Source organism: Anomaloglossus baeobatrachus, chromosome 4 (genome assembly GCF_048569485.1).
Source record: "Anomaloglossus baeobatrachus isolate aAnoBae1 chromosome 4, aAnoBae1.hap1, whole genome shotgun sequence".
Lineage (NCBI taxonomy): Eukaryota > Metazoa > Chordata > Amphibia > Anura > Aromobatidae > Anomaloglossus > Anomaloglossus baeobatrachus.
In genome coordinates, this window is record NC_134356.1 from 299,555,744 (window position 1) to 299,575,442 (window position 19,699).

Sequence of the window (19,699 nt, forward strand, 5' to 3'; positions counted from 1 at the left end):
TAGAGTACATTTTTACTGACTCAAACATGGGGGGGAGGGGGGGGGGAGCCTGTAGCTCTTCAGGCTTCACAAGACATTCATGCAAAGGTTTTCCAACAAAAAAACCATCAGAGAATTAACAAATGTACGGTATCTCCTCTTACTATTCAGGAGAGGAGGAGCATAGTCACAGGCCATTTATTCCCCCTCCCCCATCCCACAAAGATCAGATTGCTTTCGACCAAGGGTAAGGTGCCCACGATCCAGACCCGCTGTGTTCTAGACATGGTGTCATCTTGCGGGGGCATAAGTGTTCTGTGCAGGAGAATGCAGCGGTCGGTGCCCAAGACCAGAGTCCTGGGGCGCTGCGAACTTTCACTGTATTCTTCCAGCTGAGAACACTTGAGTTTCCGCAATATCAGGATAAACTGACATGGTGCAGCTCAGAGCCACATGTGAGATTACGCTGCAGAAAAAAAAAAAAAAGCACAGTGGATATGGGATTTCAATAAATCCCCTCCTCTGTGATTATACTGCACAACGCAGCATTATGAACGCAGCAGAAACACAGTCCAAAACAATGATCGTGGGCACGCACCCTAACAATCACAACATGCACAACTTAGGCTGCTTTCACACTACGGTTTTTTAACATGCGTCATGAACGTTTTTTTAACGCAAAAACGGATCCAGTGCAAATGCGTTTTCATTTCAATGCATTTGCAATGGACTCGCGTCAACATGCGTTCACATGCGTTATAGTGAAGATCCAGTGACTTGCAGTTTAACTTTTTTCAAAAAACACTACTTGTAGCGTTTTTGAGCTGCGTCCAAATACTGTTTTTCACTGGATCCTGACTATACTGCACGCAAACACATGTGAACGCTGGCATGCTGATAGACAGGATCCTGCTTGCTCTACTGAGCATGCCCAGAAACCAGCCTGGCGTGATCAGTCTCTCTCTCCCCCTCCCTCTCTCCCCCCCGCCTGAGAGCGGCGGACGCTCATAACCAAGGTAAATATTGGGTAACCAAGCAAAGCGCTTCGCTTAGTTACCCGATGTTTACCTTGGTTACGTGTGCAGGGAGCAGGCAGCCCGACTCCTAGCAGCTGCAGACACTCGTAACCAAGATAAATATAGGGTATCCAAGCAAAGCACTTCGCTTAGTTACCCGATGTTTACCTTGGTTACCAGCGTCCGCAGCTGTCAGATGCCAACTCCAAGTCTATCACGTTCAGTTCCCCTCACTCCCGATCACATGACTTCAATGCCCGCCCATAAACTTCAAGTGACAGGATCCTGCAAAATTACATGCGTTTTTCTTTGTAAAAACAGGTTCCACTTTTACAGCAAAAAAACGTTCATGACGCATATTAAAGAAACGTAGTGTGACAGCAGCCTTAGGCAAAACAGCATAAAAAAATAAGACATAATACACTAATAAGACAAGTGACAGTCAATTCCCAAGAAAGAAGATGGAAACAAAGTGACCTGCTAATCTGACCAACAAAGTACGCATAAAAACAATACATTGTATCCTAATTGGTCACACTGGTATCTCAAAAGTATGTACCAGAGGTAACAAAAACCACTGCCATCACAAAACGAAAAGCTGCAGTGCCAGCAGGATGGTGGCAGGAAAATCACACTCTGAAAATAATGATATAAGAAAGCATTGCAACCAACCAGATTTTGTTTCTTTTGAAGTTCTTCCAAATATCCTAAAATATCTTCATCTGCAACATCGCACGCCGTTTGGCCCTGCAAGAAATTATTTCAAGTCACGTGGAACCTAAAAGCAGGGGTTTATATGTAGACCAAAGAATTTCTAGAACACCTAATAGGAAGCAGGCAAAACTTATCCTTCCTCAGCTACTGAAGGGAATGCTGGTGACACTCATGTCAGGAAGGAGGAAGATCCGTACGTGTCACCGACTGGTTACATTGCCACGTAATGTATCAGCTAGACACGGACAACTACTTCCCATACATCTACATTCAGAATACATTAGATAATGGTAAGGCTCTGAACACTGCCTTGAGCCCTAAGTTTAATATGTAAGCGTAAAGCACAGCACACTGTTGTGCTATACGAGGGGCTGCTGATAAGTCTTTGGCTTTGTGATCTTTTTTGCTTCTATGGTAACAAATGTTTCATCACATGAAAGCTTTGTGTCTAATACAGGTTTCCAAAATTTTGTGTTTGTTGCTTATGGCAAAAGTGTTATACGCACGCGGGAAGTGTCTAATGCGATATTCACAGCAACTGAAAGCAGAGGAGGGATAAAATTCTTGCTTCTGCAAAAAAGTCTGAAGGAAAATCATGGTGATATGTCGCAGACATTGGGGGATCAATGCCCTTCATATTCCACAGTTAAGAACTGGGTTGCCAAATTTAAAACGGGCCACTTCAGCACCAATGATGAGGAACGTCCTGGATGACCAAGAGGGGTTGATGGTCGATGCTGTGCAAGACCTCATACTGGAGAAATATACAAATTTCATCTAAAGCAATAGCAGACATCATGGGGATTTCCCGTGAACGTGTTTGTGTCATTATCCATGAACATTTGGCCATGAGGAAGTTATCTGCAAAGTGGGTTCCCACATGTTTGACAATAGGTCAGAGAAGCATGCGAGTGAAAACATCCTGGTCCATTTGTCAGCGTTTCCAGACTTTTAAGAACTTCCTGGATCAACTGATCACTATGGATGAGACCTGGATTTATTTGTATGACCCTGAAAACAAGGAGCAGTCAAAAGAGTGGAGGCACAGTGGTTCTCCTCGTCCAAAGAAGTTCAGGGTGCAAAAATCAGCCACTAAGGTGATGGCATTTGTGTTCTGGGATAAAGAGGACATGTTGCTAGTGGACTACCTTCAAAAGAGTTCCACCATCAATGCAAGCTATTACATTGAACTTTTGGACCAATTGAAGGCAGCTCTGAAGGCCAAAAGGTGTGGCAAGCTGTCCAATGGAATCTTGTTCCTGCAAGACAACACCTCCGCTCACACTGCACAAGTGACCATTGCAAAACTGGCAGAGCTGGCCTTCCAGCTGGTTGACCACAAACCTTATTCACCAGATCTAGCTCCCTCTGACTATCATCTGTTTCCAAATTTGAAGAAACACCTCACAGGTACCAAATTTCACACAATTTCTGATGCAGTTGCTGCTACGGATGCCTGGTTTGTGACACAACCGAAATCCTTTTTGCTTGGCTTACAGTACTTGGATTACTGATGTAAGAAGAGTGTTGACATCAGTGGAGAGTATGTGGAATAAATGTAAAGTTTCATCATCCAATCTAGTTTCTTTCTGGGTAAAGCCAAAAGACTTAGCAGCCCCTCGTACAATGGGCCACCACCAATATGTTAATGGCCAATGCATGCCACTGTATAGAGGTAGTGGCAAAAGTCAAACTTGAAATCTTTCTACCAACTATAGGCTCAAAAGACATGTACACAGCTGCCAAAAGTGGGAGCACTGACATTCTGGAGCTACCGATCACAGGAGTCACCTACCACTTTGTTGATAGCATCCATATCACACAGATTTTCTACAAGGATCCTAGAAGCTTCTTCTTTACCCCAGTGAGCTGAGGCATGGAGTGGCGTCCAACCATCATAATCTTTAACATTAATATCATAACCGGCTTGAATTAAAAGCCTGCATACAAAGGAGAGAACCATTTTTAATAATCTGAATGTGGTCACCAAGTCTCAGTGACTAAGGCTGCTTTCACATTACGCTTTTTTAACATACGTCATGAACGTTTTTTTAACGCAAAAAAGGATCCAGTGCAAATGCGTTCATTTCAATGCATTTGCAATGGACTCGCGTCAACATGCAGTCACATGCGTTTGCGTGTGTTATAGTGAGGATCCAGCGACTTGCAGTTTTTTAACTTTTTACAAAAACGCTACTTGTAGCGTTTTTGAGCTACGTCCAAATACTGTTTTTAACTGGATCCTGACTATACTGCACGCAAACACATGTGAACGCTGGCATGCTGAGAGACAGGATCCTGCTTGCTCTTCTGAGCATGCCCAGAAACCAGCCTGGCGTGATCAGTCTCTCTCTCTCTCCCCCGCCTGAGAGCGGCGGACGCTCGTAACCAAGGTAAATATCGGGTAACCAAGCAAAGCGCTTCGCTTAGTTACCCGATGTTTACCTTGGTTACCAGCGTCTGCAGCTGGTCAGATACCGGCTCCCAGTCTATCACGTTCAGTTGCCCTCACTCCTGATCACATGACTTCAATGCCCGCCCATAAACTTCAAGTGACAGGATCCTGCCAAATAACATGCGTTTGCATGCGTTTTTATTTGTAAAAACAGGATCCACTTTTACAGCAAAAAAACGTTCATGACGCATGTTAAAAAAAAAAAAACGTAGTGTGAAAGCAGCCTTACATGTTAAAATAAGAAACTTCAACACTAAGTGTGGAGTGTTACACCTTCTCGGGCTGAAATACCTACTTTAAAACTTCAGTGTAACCTTTGGCAGCTGCTACGTGCAGAGCTGTGCCTCCAGATTTTGTATGCCGCGTATCACTGATCTGCCCACTGTTCAGCCATTGCCTGGCATCCCGAAGCATGATCCGCTCTTCCTCTTTCCTAGCAGCTTCAACATCAATACCTGAACACAATACACACAGCATTACATTAGATTTCACACTGCAGATAAAATGTTTATTATGTAACTAAGTGGGGCAAGTGGACGCCTAGTTAAATGTATCTGTTCTATAACAGAACAGTGGCCGTATAGATGTTGTGCATCAAAAAGTAATGGATACCTGGTAAACCCAAGGCCACCGTTAGAGTGAACACTTATGCAAGTTGAATCTACAAACGTGCCCTTTTAATATATATTCAATTGATATTTTAACCTTTCCTGCAGTTGAGAAAAAAGGTAACGCTAATGTTATGGTCTCACATTTTCCCATTCGTCTTGCTCTTCCCTTTACTCATGGTGATCATTGCCACTTATTGGACCACATACACAAAAAGGTCAAAGCTTCCAACAAAAAGCTGGCACTTTCAAGTTTATTTTTTGTTAGTCTGGGTTTAAAAGGAATCGGAGAATATATTGGACTTGGTAGTCCCAGCTACGCACCTGCCCACATTACTTCTGGTCACGTGGACTTGCTGGACACCCGGGACTGCAATGCCAACATCATCCAGAAACACATCACGCTGAAGGTGCACCCCATGTGGCCACCAGTAGGACTAGCACTACATATAGCCCCCATTTTGCCGCCTAATGAAGCTGTGCCTACAGCGAAAACCGGAATCAAGGCTTTTTCCTCTGGGTGTGGATGTGCTGTACAGTTATTTACACAGGATTGTCATTATCACTTTATGTTTATATTGGACCTATGGCTAAAACTCATTACATTTCTTTAATCATGATCTAACACTAATGATTAGCAATTATATTTCTCTTACTACATATAAGTTTTATTTATGGATTCTTATGCGTTTTATTTTATGTAATGCATTTACATTTATTTATAAAATCTGTTTATGGTGTCCCCATAAGTCTCAGTTTTGTCCAGCTCTGTATATCTATGCAGCACCATTAGGATATATTACCTATTATACCTGATCCTCCGCTTGTCTCAATACATGAGTGACATATACACACATACACAAATTTAGACTATATCACCTTGACCTCATCAGTGCATTAGAGATGCTTTTTTTTTTTTTTTTTTTACCTCCAATGATTACCACCCCTAATACATGACACGAGGAGCCGCAGATATCCCAACTAAGAGCTCTCTCAGACGTCCGTGATCATCAGACCAATATTGGATCACAATAGCCAGGCACCCAACCAGAATGTGACAGCTTCATATATCGGGGGACAAACACGCGCTGACAGTCCGTGCATTGTGATCCAAGATCAGACTGATATCACAGACGTCTGAAAGAGCATAGGAGAACATAAAAAGGGAATGAAGACAAGTGTTGCATTTCTGTTTCTAGTCCTGCTCAATGTTGTTTGGCACATTGTCATTTTTTTATTTTATGGCCTTACAAGAGATGTCCCAGAAATAAAAACATTAGATTTAGTCTGATGCCAGCTGCGTCTCCTTTGGGATTTGCATTCTGTTGAGAAATGACTAGGAGAGCAAATGAGTCAAACAATATGACGTCCACTGTGAAGGGATAGGAAATGTAGACGGATTTTCCCAGGGCTCGTGAACTGGACCATAGACGATGAGGAGATACTTTTGACGTTCTTCTGGGTCAGTCAATGCACATTCATCAATCTCAAGCTGCTAAGAAACAAGGCCCGTCACCATCATTGGGGAGGGGGATGAGGGATAAACAGTCACCTTTTAACTCTGATTACTCACAGCTCAGTGTACATCGTGAGGTTAAACCAGGATGCTTATAACTGTATACAATATGGGACTAATAGTCGGAGCAGAGCAGTCACACCAACAGATGGCCACCATGAAGTTTACACTATCAGAGGGAACTATTATACTCGGGCCATTAGACCCATCATCAGGCCTGTATGACACTTTACTATAAAGTGGCAGGCAAAAAAGGAACATCCAACTAGTATTTCTCCATCTCTCTAGACCAACTGGATGTAACTATATAGCGCAGAATTTAGCAGGAAATTATGAAGACCCTGAAGAGAGCAATCATACCCGCTAAATGGATGTTTATGCAGATTGTGTCAGGTTCTCGCTAATATCTCTGTGGCAAACGTTTTACTCAGTGGGGGTCAAGGTACTTAGACCACCCACTAGTGGCTAAAATAATGGGACAGAAGCGCACACTTAAGTTCTGCTCTCTTTCCACAGTGAAGACTATCACAGCCATCTTTAGCCTGAGAGCAACACTCAGCCAAGCACTTCTGATTTTCGTTCAGCCGCCGGTGGCACCTGGACACCCGAAAATGAAAAGGTCTATATTGTATGTCAGTCGCCAGAGCAGTAACCAGTGATGTCTACAATAAAGCGGATATCAAGGGCTGTCTCGTGTAGGTGTGAATGTTGTCAGTTTTTCCGATTTTTCTCTTTATAGGTATATTTCAGTAAAATGTAAATTATCCCCTTATTCTATAAACTACTGACAACGTCTCCGAATTTCCAAGCAATACATTTTGTATTTATTTTCTGAAAATGAGAAATGGTCAAAATAACAAAACAATGCATGGCTTTCAGACCTCAAATAATGCAAAGAAGACAAGCACATAATCATTTAGAAACAACAATACTAATAATGTTTTAACTCGGCAAGAGTTCAGAAATCAATATTTTGTGGAATAACCATGATTTTTAATCACAGCTGTCATGCGTCTTGGCATGCTTTCCACCAGTCTATCACACTGCTTTTGGGTGACCTTATGCCACTCCTGGTGCAAAAATGTAAGCAGTTCTTTGTTTGATGCTTTGTTTGATGGTTTGTGACTATCCATCTTCCGCTTGATTACATTCCAGAGGTTTTCAATGGGGTTCAGGTCTGGAGATATGCCTTCTTCATAAACTGAAGTTTGAGCCGAAACATTATTAACTGATAATTACCTGCTAATAAGCCAAAATGATTCTCATTCAAGAGTGCTGAAGTTTTTTTTCTACAGGTCTGGAGATTGGGCTGGCCTTGACAGGGTTTTGATGTGGTGGTCTTTCATCGACACATTGATTGACCTAGCTGTGTGGCAAGGCGCATTGTCCTGCTGGAAAAAACAGTCCTCAGAGTTGGGGAACATTGTCTGAGCAGAAGGAAGCAACTGTTTTTCCAGGATAACCTTTTATGTGGCTTGATTGATACGTCCTTCGTAAAGTTTAATCTGCTCAATTCCAGCCTTGATTAAGCATCCCCAGATCATCACTGATCCTCCACCAAATTTCACAGTGGGTGCAAGACACTGAGGCTTGTACGCCTCTCTGGGTCTCAGTCTAGCCATTAGACGACCAGGTGTTGGGCAAAGCTGAAAGTTATACTCAGAGAAGATTATCTTACTTCAGTCCTCTATGGTCCAATCCTTATGGACTTTGGCAAACTTCAGCCTGGCTCTCCCTTGCTTTACATTGATGAAAGGCTTTTTTCTAGCTTTACATGACTTGAGCCCTGCTTCTAGGAGCCTGTTACAAACTGTTCTTGCACTTCACCCCAGCTGCCATTTGTTATTCCTTTTGTAGGTCACTTGATATCTTATTCTACGGTCACTCAGCGACTGCAGAATGATGACGGTCATCCCAGTCAGTGGAGAGTCGCTTTGGGTCTCTGCCGGTCTGTACTCTGGTTGGAATTCAACTGACACTGGAATGGAATGGCTGTCAGACATGTAGAGAAGCTGATTTTTTTTTATAAAAATGTGGAGTGGTCTTTTAATTTTAGCCAGAGCTACATAGGACCTGGTTGCTGGATTCAGCAGGTCAGTATTATTCTGCATTACCAAATGTATTAATTTTTATTTAATTTTTTATTTTTTTTTTGAATGCACGGCTTTGAAAATGACGGACGAAAAAAAAAAATTGGAAACTGTGCCGGCATTTTCAGATATGTAACTTTTTCTGTTGACGGAGCTGTGTGAGGTCTTCCTTTGAGGGGTGAGCTACAGTTTTTGTTGGTTATCCATTACGAGATATATTTCTATGAATAAACCACCTTTCCATTTTTCTTTAGCCCCTTAGAAAGCTTGTCACTGCGACTACTTGATTTGTGTAATCCCATAGTGCGGTATACTGTATAATCGGTAATCTCATATTAGGAAGTGTTTGCACCAGCACCACAGCAGATGAAGAGGGGGTCTCAGTAGAACACCATCGGCCAAGCCACATATGCAGTGTATGGAGAAGACCACTCGTATATCCTTGGTCAGGAAGGGATGGACACTCGATCTTTATGCCAACAATGTGTTGGGGACACTTAAGTAATACAGAATCTGCTTCATAGTTAGAACAGCTTTCCTCATAGAATACAGTTTTACAGACTACAAAATGGCCACTGGAGGAGACACGTGACCAAACTGGTCCATCAGCCTTCTCCAATGTAAGCTGCTTTTCTATTGCTGCAGATTGATGGATGCGTCCGGTCACGTGCTCCTCCATAAGCAGCCATTTTATGGACAGGATGAGTAGCGCTGTCGGAGGAACGCGACAGTAACAAGTGCAGAAGACGAACGAGTAAAATAAAGATAAAGTGGCCAACACCACTAAGTAATTCCAATTAGAAGCTTATTGAAAGGAACTGGCAGCTATTGGACAACCCCAGCTTAATTCAGGAGCTGAAATGAAACAACCACCATGGCTCCCCAGCCACTGCAGCTTACCATTTCAGCAGCGCTGTTCCCGGAGAGGGACTTGACACTGTTGGGTTACCTGAAGGCGGCTGTTCAGCTGCAGCCTTTACTATTTGGTCAGGGCAAATGTCCGCTTTAACAGTCACTCATTAGCTGCAGAGTTTACGTGATAATTCACTCTCCAGTAATAGCACCACCAACGTTACTAAAGCGGTGCCTCTGTGGGAGGTGAGCAAACGTTTTAATTGGGGTCATGAATTAAGCTGGGGTTTATTCACAGGACAACCTCACAGAGGATCAGACCCAGAAACACCAATTACCTGCAGACACTATGATCTGCAGGTTATCCAACAAGTCCATTTTGGAAAAAAAAGCCAAGAACAAAAAAGGTTGTATAGTTGTAGCAAATGAAGCAGCAGATACAGGGAGAAAATAAAGTTACACCTCTATATTACAGCACGCTCCGTGTATGGTGAGCAGTGAAAATACCCGCTCCGATAACTGGAAGCAAGCGGCTACAGGGAGAATAGAACTTCATTTTCTCCATTCAGCTGCTGCTCCAAGTAAGCCAGCTACATGGGGTCTAAATACTATTTACCTGATGTAAAAATGTTGGTTTTAAACATCCAGAAAGTTAGAAAGTAATAAGCAAACCACAGAATAAAAGAAAATGAACTGCACTTCTACAAATATTGTTCCAGGGTGTACTTTGTGCTGCAGGGACCTGGAGGTACACTAGCACATAACTATGCACTAAACATGCTCGCTCAGAAGCTCAGTACTGGTACCTTGACGATTAACTTCATTCTGAAGCAGTTCTTCCATTGCCTCTTCTTCAGCAATGTCTAATGGAGTGTCGCCTTCACTATTCACTGCCCCCACATTGGCTCCTTGGCTAATTAAATATCTGCAAGACACAAGATTTATTAGAAGTTTAGCAAACCTAGTATATCATTACAAACTAATTTCTCACTAAATATCTGGTCTGCTGTGCAGAAACTTCCATGTATAAATGTGAAAATAGCAAAGATCCCCTCCAAAAATATTAACCTCTTCATGACACATGACGTATTGGGTGCATCATGGATCATGTCAGGTTAACCCCTGCCTTCTGCCTCCGGCAGCGATCGCTGCACATGTCAGCTGTTCAAATCAGCTGACGTGCATTTATCACGCACGAGTGGATTAACTACCCACTCACGCCTCTTAACCCCTTAGATCATTCTGTGAAAATGTCACAGCTCGTAACAGAGGGCCGCGGTAAGCACTTAACCAGCTCCATCATAAGTCACGTGATGTGATCACATGGATCCGATGGTTGCCATAGTAGCACAGGGTCATGTGATGAATCCTGAAGCTATCAGGAGACAGTTCCTCTTCGGCCTCTTTCACACGTCCGTGAAAATTACGCACGTTTTTCACGGACATGTCAAAGGTGCGAAATGCCCTTGGTGAGCCGTGTGTATGGCACACGTGTGTTATCTGGGATAACACACGGAGAACGGAAACTTTCTACTCACCTGTCCCTGGCGTTGCTGTCCGTGGTGCTGATCTTCGGTCTCCGGTCCTGCCGACTCCGCGCTGCTGCTGCTTCCGGCCCAGTGAAGTGAATATTCAATGAGCAGCGGTCGGCAGCAAGTGACAGCAGCAGCAGAGACTGCAGGGCTGCAGCAGGTGAGTAAAGGTTTGTTCTTTTTCTCACGGACACATCTTTTCTCCAGTGCGTGACACACGGAACACATTTGTGTGGTCCGTTTGCATTAAGTGTGACACGTTTGCGTTCCGTGTGACACCCGTGATGCCGGAGAGAAAAAACGGACATGTTGCCGTGAGAAACACACGGACACATGCAAGTACGGAACGGACAAACGTTCCGTGCGAATATACTTGTGTGTCCAAAACCATAGGAATACATAGGTCTACGTGTGTACGTGTCTCCGGTACATGAGAAAACTGCCAAACATGTACCGGAGGCACGTACGTGTGAAAGAGGCCTTACAGCTGGCAGAGGGCCATGTGTGAGAGAACAGCTCAGAACAATGCTGTTCTGATCTACAAGAAAGAATGAGCAATCAGACTGCTGATCGTTATAGTCCCCTATAGGGTCTAGTAAAAATTAAAAAAAAAAAAAAAAGTTAAGTTTTACAAAATTAAAAAATAAAAGTTCAAATCACCTCCCAATGGCCCCATTGAAAATTAAAGGGTTGAAAAAATAAAAAATACACACATTTGGCATCGTTGCATTCAGAAATGCCCTATCAAAATATAAAATCAATTAATCTGATAGTCAGCGGTGTAGTGGCAAAAAAATTCTAAACGCCAAAATGACGTTTTTTGGTCGCCACAAATTTTGTGCAAAATGCGCAATCAAAACTGAGCATCTGAGCAAAAATAGTAGCGTTAAAAATGTCCGCTCAAGACACAAAAAATAAGCCACTATGGAGCCATAAATCCCAAAAAATGAAACCACTACGGGACATGGAAAAATGGTGGACAAAGTACGCCATTTTTTTGGGACAAACTTCTGAATTTTTTTTAACCCCTTAGATAAAAGTAAACCTATATATGTTTGTCATCTACGAACTCGTACCGACATCAGGCATCACAACACATCAGTTCTACCAGTTAGAGAACAGTGAATAAAAGCTCTCAAAAACATACAATCTCACTTTTTTTGCACTTGGAATTTTTGTGCCGTTTTCGCAGTACACTATATGATAAAACGTATGGTTTCATTTAAAAGTAGAACTCTTCCTGCAAAAATCAAGACCTCACATGGCAAGATTGACAGAAAATTTAAAAAAAAAAAAAAAGTTATGGCTCAAGGATGGAGGGGAGTGAAAAAAAACCCTGGGAAAATGGCCTAGGGGTGAAGGGGTTAAGGCCTCATTAAATTATCCATTTCCATTTGGAAAGTATCCATCTTTGGAGCACGCTGCAGTTTTTTTATCAATTATTTATAACCAGTCAGAATCAGTGTTATCTTTATTCCGCAGGTCTATACGATGACAATACCTAGTTTATATAGATTTTTATTCATGTTTTGAGGCTTTTGAAAAAGACACTCCATTTGGTTATCACATTCTAAAGGCTACATGCGCTCGCTGCATCTTGTTGTGCTCACAAACTGCAGCCAAAACTGCAGCCAAAATGCAGCCAAAACTGCACCTTGTCAGAGCCTGGAAATGTCACAAAAATGCTTGTAATTATAGGTGCGTTTTCGGTGCGTTTTTCACAACATGCGTTACTGCTGCGTTTTTGTGACAAATGTTAAAAACGCAGGAAGAATGAACATGCTGCATTTTTGTCAGAAACTTTTGAGAAATAAAATGCTGACAAACTGCAATGTGCGCAGCAAATCTGACTTCTCAGACTTTGCTGGAAAGTCAAATGTCAGAAAGTTCTGACAAAACGCAGCAAAAACGCAGCGTGCGCATGTAGCCTAAAGCAGGCTTTACAAGCAGCGATATCGGTAGCAATGTCGCTGGTGAAAGCACCCGCCCCCGTCGGTTGTGCGTCATGGGCAAATCGCTGCCCGTGGCGCACAACATAGCTAGGAACAGTCACACTACTTACCTGCCTAGAGACGTCGCTGTGGCCGGCGAACTGCTTCCTTTCAAAGGGGGCGGTTCGTTCGGCGTCACAGCGACGTCACTAACCGGTCGCCCAATAGAAGCGGAGGGGCGGAGATGAGCAGGCCGAACATCCCGTCCACCTCCTTCCTTCCTCATTGCCGGTGGCCGCAGGTAAGCTGATGTTCGTCGTTCCTGCGGTGTCACACATAGCGATGTGTGCTGCCGCAGGAACGACGAACAATCTGCATTCTGCAGCAGCAATGATAATCGCGATAGGGACGACCGATCAACGATAAAATAAGTAATTTTGACCATTAACAGGTCGTTCCTGCGTTTCACACGCAACGACGTCGCTAACTAGGCCGGATGTGCGTCACGAATTCCGTGACCCCCAACGACATCTCGTTAGCTAGGTCGTTGCGTGTAAAGCCCGCTTAAGAGCTGTATGAAGGCTTGTTTTTTTGCAGGACAGGCTGGTCTTTATTAGTAACATCTTCCCAGCCATTACTAATCTAGGGCTTTGTGGCAGCTGTGAGCTATAATTAACCCCTTACATTACCCCGATTGCCATTGCACCAGGTCGGGTAAAGTGCCAGAATTGTCGCATCTAATAGATGCTACCACTCTGGGAAACTGCTATTTTTAGGCTGAGGGCCCCAATAACCATGGGCCTTCCCAGCCCGGTAATACCAGCCTCCACTTGATGGTGATGGTTTTATCATGGCTGGGTATCAGAATTGGGCGGAGGGTAAGTGCACAGTGTTTTTTAAAATTAAAATAATGAAGAAAAAAAAAAAAAAAAACAAAAACAGACAAATGGAGTCCCTCTTATTTTGTTACACAGTCAAGATGAACACATAGCTGTGGGCTGCAACCTGTAGCCGAAAGTTTTATCTGCGCTGGGTATCATAATATGGGGGTACTCTACGCCAATTTTTTAAAATTTAGTTTTACACCTCTATAGTGATGCACAGAGTGTGATTCCAACCAAACACAGATGCTGTCACACAGCTTGGGGGCACAGTGTCTGCAACCAATCACAGACGCCGGGACTGATGAGGGAAGCAGTGAATATGTATGAGGGTAATGAGAGGACCCAGAAGCAGGGACAGCTTCGCAAGGTACTTGGTAAATCTAATTGTCCTGCTCTAAGCCCACTATTTTACAGCACACTGTCTGGGTCCCTATAGACTTATATGGGGTTCTGCATCAGGGCAGATGCTCGAGTTTAAATCCAGTCCCAATATATTTTTTTTTATCCGTATGGGAATAGAATTTTTTTTTATTTTATTTTAGTCCGGCCGTACTTGCAGAACCATAACATCTGCGGGTTTGTCCATCTCTAGTGTTGAAGTGACTGTACACCAGACCTGTTCTGCACTTTTGTACAAGGTTAAAATATCTTTCCAGACTTTATAGATCACTGAATACTGACACCTCCTTTGACGTGCCAGGAGCTCTTTGGTACAATGCACCAATTGTGTTTAGTGATGTTTATTTGCCATTGTAATACAGTATAAGGTTTTTTTTATGCCTGGAGCAGCAGGTCTATTGTAAGTGTCCCTCATATTGTGAGGCGCCTTTTTTAACATGCATGTAAAATTTATTGTGCATTTTCAATAAATAAAGCAGATGTTTAATAATTTTGGGGGGAGTGATCACTGTGTGGGACTAGCTACACACACATTTTGTTTTCTTACTTTTTTTTTTTTTTTTACCTGTGATACCTGCCACGGTTGATATTAGTTGAGAGGACATGTGAAATTCATTTAGTATACCAGAAGTCACTTTTTATTATTATATATATTATATTTATTATTATATATATATTATGTGTATACATGCATACATACACGCATACACACACACACACACACACACACACACATATATATATTATGTGTATACATACATACATACATACATACACACACACAGATAATACTCAGTTTCTTCTTGAAAATGATTGCAATCACAAATTATTTGGTATTATTAGCTTCATTTAATTTGTCTTCAATGAAAAAAAAAATTGTCAAAGCCAAATTGGATATAATCCCACACCAAACACAAAAAAGGGGTGAACAAAACTATTGGCACTGTTTGAAAAATCATGTGATGCTTATCCAATTTGTGTAATTAACAGCACCTGTAACTTACCTGTGGCACCTAACAGGTGTTGGCAATAACTAAATCACACTTGCAGCCAGTTGACATGGATTAAAGTTGACTCAACCTCTGTCCTGTGTCCTTGTGTGTACCACATTGAGCATGGAGAAAAGAAAGAAGACCATAGAACTGTCTGAGGACTTGAGAATCCAAATTGTGAGGAAGCATGAGCAATCTCAAGGCTACAAGTCCATCTCCAAAGACCTGAAAGTTCCTGTGTCTATGGTGCGCAGTGTCATCAAGAAGTTTAAAGCTCATGGCACTGTGGCTAACCTCCCTAGATGTGGAAGGAAAAGAAAAATTGCCGAGAGATTTCAACGCAAGATTGTGCGGATGGTGGATAAAGAACCTCGACTAACATCCAAACAAGTTCAAGCTGCCCTGCAGTCCGAGGGTACAACAGTGTCAACCCGTACTATCCGTCGGCGTCTGAATGAAAAGGGACTGTATGGTAGGATACCCAGGAAGACCCCACTTCTTACCCCGAGACATAAAAAAAGCCAGGCTGGAGTTTGCCAAAACTTACCTGAGAAAGCCTAAAACGTTTTGGAAGAATGTTCTCTGGTCAGATGAGACAAAAGTAGAGCTTTTTGGGAAAAGCCATCAACGAAGGGAATTTTGTTACTTACCGTAAATTCCTTTTCTTCTAGCTCTTATTGGGAGACCCAGACGATTGGGGTATAGCTACTGCCCTCCGGAGGCCACACAAAGCACTACACTAAAAAGTGCAAGGCCCCTCCCCTTCTGGCTATACCCCCCCGTGATATCACGGGTTCTCCAGTTTTAGTGCCAAAGCAAGAAGGAGGAAAGCCAATAACTGGTTTAAACAAATTAACTCCGAGTAACATTGGAGAACTGAAAAACCGTTCAACATGAACAACATGTGTACCCGCAAACAACAAAAAAATCCCGAAGGACAACAGGGCGGGTGCTGGGTCTCCCAATAAGAGCTAGAAGAAAAGGAATTTACGGTAAGTAACAAAATTCCCTTCTTCTTCAGCGCTCTATTGGGAGACCCAGACGATTGGGACGTCCAAAAGCTGTCCCTGGGTGGGTAAAGAAATACCTCATGTTAGAGCTGCAAGACAGCCCTCCCCTATGGGGAAGCCACTGCCACCTGCAGGGCTCTTCTACCTAGGCTGGCGTCCGCCGAAGCATAGGTATGCACCTGATAATGTTTGGTGAAAAATGTGCAGGCTCGACCAGGTAGCTGCCTGGCACACCTGTTGAGCCGTAGCCTGGTGTCGTAATGCCCAAAACGCACCTACGGCTCTGGTAGAATGGACCTTCAGCCCTGAAGGAACCGGAAGCCCCGCAGAACGGTAGTCTTCAAGAATTGGTTCTTTGATCCATCGAGCCATGGTGGCTTTAGAAACCTGCAACCCCTTGCGCGTACCAGCGACAAGGACAAAAAATGCATCAGAGCGGCGCATGGGCGCCGTGCGGGAAATGTAGATTCTGAGTGCTCTCACCAGAACTAACAACTGTAAATCCTTTTCATACCGGAGAACCGGATGAGAACAAAAGGAAGGAAAGGGTATATCCCGATTAAGAAGAAACGCGGATACAACCTTAGGGAGAAACTCCTGAATAGGGCGCAGCACTACCTTGTCCTGGTGGAACACTAGGAAGGGAGCCTTGAATGACAGAGCCGCCAGCTTAGACACTCGCCGAAGCGACGTGATCGCAACCAGAAAGGCCACTTTCTGTGACAGGCGCGAAAGGGAAACTTCCCTCAGAGGCTCGAAATGCGGCTTCTGGAGAGCAACTAGTACCCTGTTCAGATCCCATGGATCTAACGGCCGCTTGTACGGGGGCACAATATGACAAACCCCCTGTAGTAACGTGCGCACCTTAGGAAGACGTGCTAGACGCTTCTGAAAAGAACACGGATAGTGCCGAGACTTGCCCTTAAAGGGAGCCGAGCGACCAACCTCTTTCCCAACCAGATTGCAGGAGGGAAGGCAAAGTAGGCAATGCCGATGGCCAGGGAGACCCTCCCTGAGCAGAACACTAAGATAAGAATATCTTCCACGAGTTGTGGTAGATCTTGGCAGACCGCGGCTGGCTAGCCCGTCTCATGGTGGCAATGACGTCGTGCTCACGGTCGACCGACGGTGAGATGCCACAGATCACGGTACCACGACCTCCCCGGCCAGTCTGGGGCGACGAGAATGGTGTGGCAGCAATCGGTAGCTGGAACTGTGACCAATCCTGAGCCAAGGCGCCTGTCGCCAGAGCTCTTTGATCGTAAGACCGCGTCATCAAAATCGGGACCTTGTTGTTGCCGAGAAGCCATGACGTCGACGTCCGTCTTCATCCTGCGTCTACAGAATTCTTGCAAACAAACGGGTGCAGAGCCCATTCCCCTGCGTCCACGCCCTGGCGACTGAGGAAGTCTGCTTCCTAGTGTCGTACGCCCGGGATGTGAACAGCTGATATGGTGTATGCTCTGTCTTCTACCCATAGCAGAATCCGCCGGACCTCTTGGGAGGCTTGTCGACTGCGTAGTCCGCCTTGGTGGTTGGTGTATGCCACCGCTGTAGATAGTCCGACTGAATTCGGATCTATTTGCATTCCAGCCACTGCAGGAAGGCTTGCAGTGCAAGATACACTGCCCAGAGCTCCAGACCACTGAGTTGAAGAGTGGACTCCTCTGAAGATGGTCTTTGACCGTCTGGAAAAGCTAAAACTCGCCTCTGGATGAGGCGCCTCCTTGAAGGAGAGACTGTCCCCTCGTCTGTAGTGAACGCTGTTTGTCCAGCGGAAGCTTCACTATCGCTGAGAGAGTGTGAAAACTCTCCAGGAGATGCCAACGATTGGGTTCAACCTTGAAAAGTTGAAGACCCACCCGAAACTCTGGGAAGGGTCCAGCGCCATGTTCAGGTTGTGTTGGCATGCTTGTAAAGGAGAGTGCCTTGACCAGTAGATTGCCCAAGTAAAGGATCACAGAGTGACCGTGAGAGCGCGGGACTGCTCCCTCTGCTGCCACGAACTTGGTGAACACCCGTGGGGCTGTCGCCAGCCAAAGGGTATGGCTACGAAACGAAATATTCTCGTCTTTAATAACGAATCGTAGCCAACGCCGGTGCCTCGGAGCAATCGGCACGTGTAGATAAGCATCCTGATGTCTATTGAAGCTAGGAAAACTCCTTGAGACAGAGAGGCAATGACGGAGCGGAGTGATGCCATCCGGAACCGCCTGGTTTTCACGTGCTCGTTAAGCAGTATAAAGTCCAGAACGGGACGGAAGGAGCCGTCCTATTTTGGCACCACGACCAGGTCGGGGCAAAATGCGTATCTGGTTCCTGAAGAGGAACAGGGATTACTGCTCTTTCCGCCTGCAGAAGAGCCTCGGCTCGGTCGGTGCGGTAGTTTGAAAACAAACTGACTCTCACTCACAGGCCCTCAACCTGCGGTAGGTAAATGCCGCTAAAGCGGGGGAGTCTGCCCCCCCGCGGTTGCGGAGTGAGAGGGCTGAAAATTATGAGGAAAACGCTTTGGTAGCGGATCCTCCGGCTGCCTTCCCCGGGCGTGAATTGAGCCCGCTAGGAATCTATGCCCTTCTGGGCTTTTTGAGTCGTCTTGGATAGTTGAATGATTTCATTCAACCCTTACCAACAGACTATCACTAGATAAAGGCAACCTGGTTAAGCACTTCGTTGGAAGCAGCCTCTGTTCCAATCTCTCAACTACTAGCCTCTGCGTAAAGACACGGAGTTGGCGGATGCCACTGACGTCCGGCTCGTAGAGTCTCGGACAGCAATAACAGCATGATTCGCCATGCCGACATTGCGAGTTAAAGACGCTGCTGGGACCGAGAGTACCTGTGACAGCGACCCTCTGCGCAATACTAGCTGAAATAGCTTGGAGTGCCTTCACGGCTGTGACTGCCGGAGCAGCCGACCTGCCGATAGCTTCATAGACAGATTGCAACCAGAGGCCAATCTGCCTGTCAATGGCATTTTGAAGTGAAGTCCTATCCACCACTACAACTATAGATCTAGCTGCAAGCATGGAGATTGGGGGATCCACATTTGGATACTGGGTCTAGCGCTTGACCACGTCAGGGGGAGCGACACGTGTCTCATTAATACGGTCGGAGAAACGCTTATCGTGATAAGTGTGTCGTTTCTGGACTGCGTCTCTGGAGTCAGAGTGCTAAACAAGTACTCAATATATAGAGATTTCTCTTGCTGTGAAGCTGACCCCTCCACTGGAGGAGTTGAGGGAGAAATACCCAACCTTTCGTTGATGGACGCAATAAGATTATTCACTATAGCGTCACCATCCGGTGTATCCGGATTGAGAGCGGTCTCAGGAACAGAGTCCTGAACAGCTACGTCTGCCTCATCGTACAGAGAGTACTCCAGCTGGGACCTTGCCCAGTGATGTAGTCGAGGGCTAATGCCAGCGAGCCCGCTTAGGCCATCTGGGACTGTCGACCGTGTCGGATGCCTGCTCTCTGGGATGCCTGGAATCACTCTGGCGCCTTGAGATGCTCCAGATCAGGGCGGCCAGGGTCATTGCAACCATATTGCCCACGGTCTGCTTGGGGTGCAAAGTCTGTAAGATGTCAGTCATAGTCACAGACAATATATCAGCGGAAAAACTGCAACTTCGTCCCTGTCTCTGGACAGAGATCACAGGTGGTTCCTTTGGCCACATATAGCAGAGACCCCGGTTGAGCAATTGCACGCACTGGGGGTC

The 19,699-nt window shown here is 44.8% G+C and overlaps 1 protein-coding gene across 3 annotated transcripts in view; it reads right to left on the minus strand.

Annotated features, from left to right (window-relative positions):
- The window catches only part of PPP1R12A (protein phosphatase 1 regulatory subunit 12A), a 234,743-nt gene that overhangs the window by 146,738 nt on the left and 68,306 nt on the right, over positions 1-19,699 (minus strand). For all 3 annotated transcript variants that reach the window (XM_075344940.1, XM_075344941.1, XM_075344939.1), the window contains exons 3-6: positions 10,037-10,155; positions 4,460-4,619; positions 3,505-3,649; positions 1,668-1,742 (exon numbers count right to left, since the gene is read on the minus strand). In XM_075344940.1, coding sequence (XP_075201055.1) covers positions 1,668-1,742; positions 3,505-3,649; positions 4,460-4,619; positions 10,037-10,155 — 499 coding nt within the window. The remainder of the gene's footprint in view (positions 1-1,667; positions 1,743-3,504; positions 3,650-4,459; positions 4,620-10,036; positions 10,156-19,699) is intronic.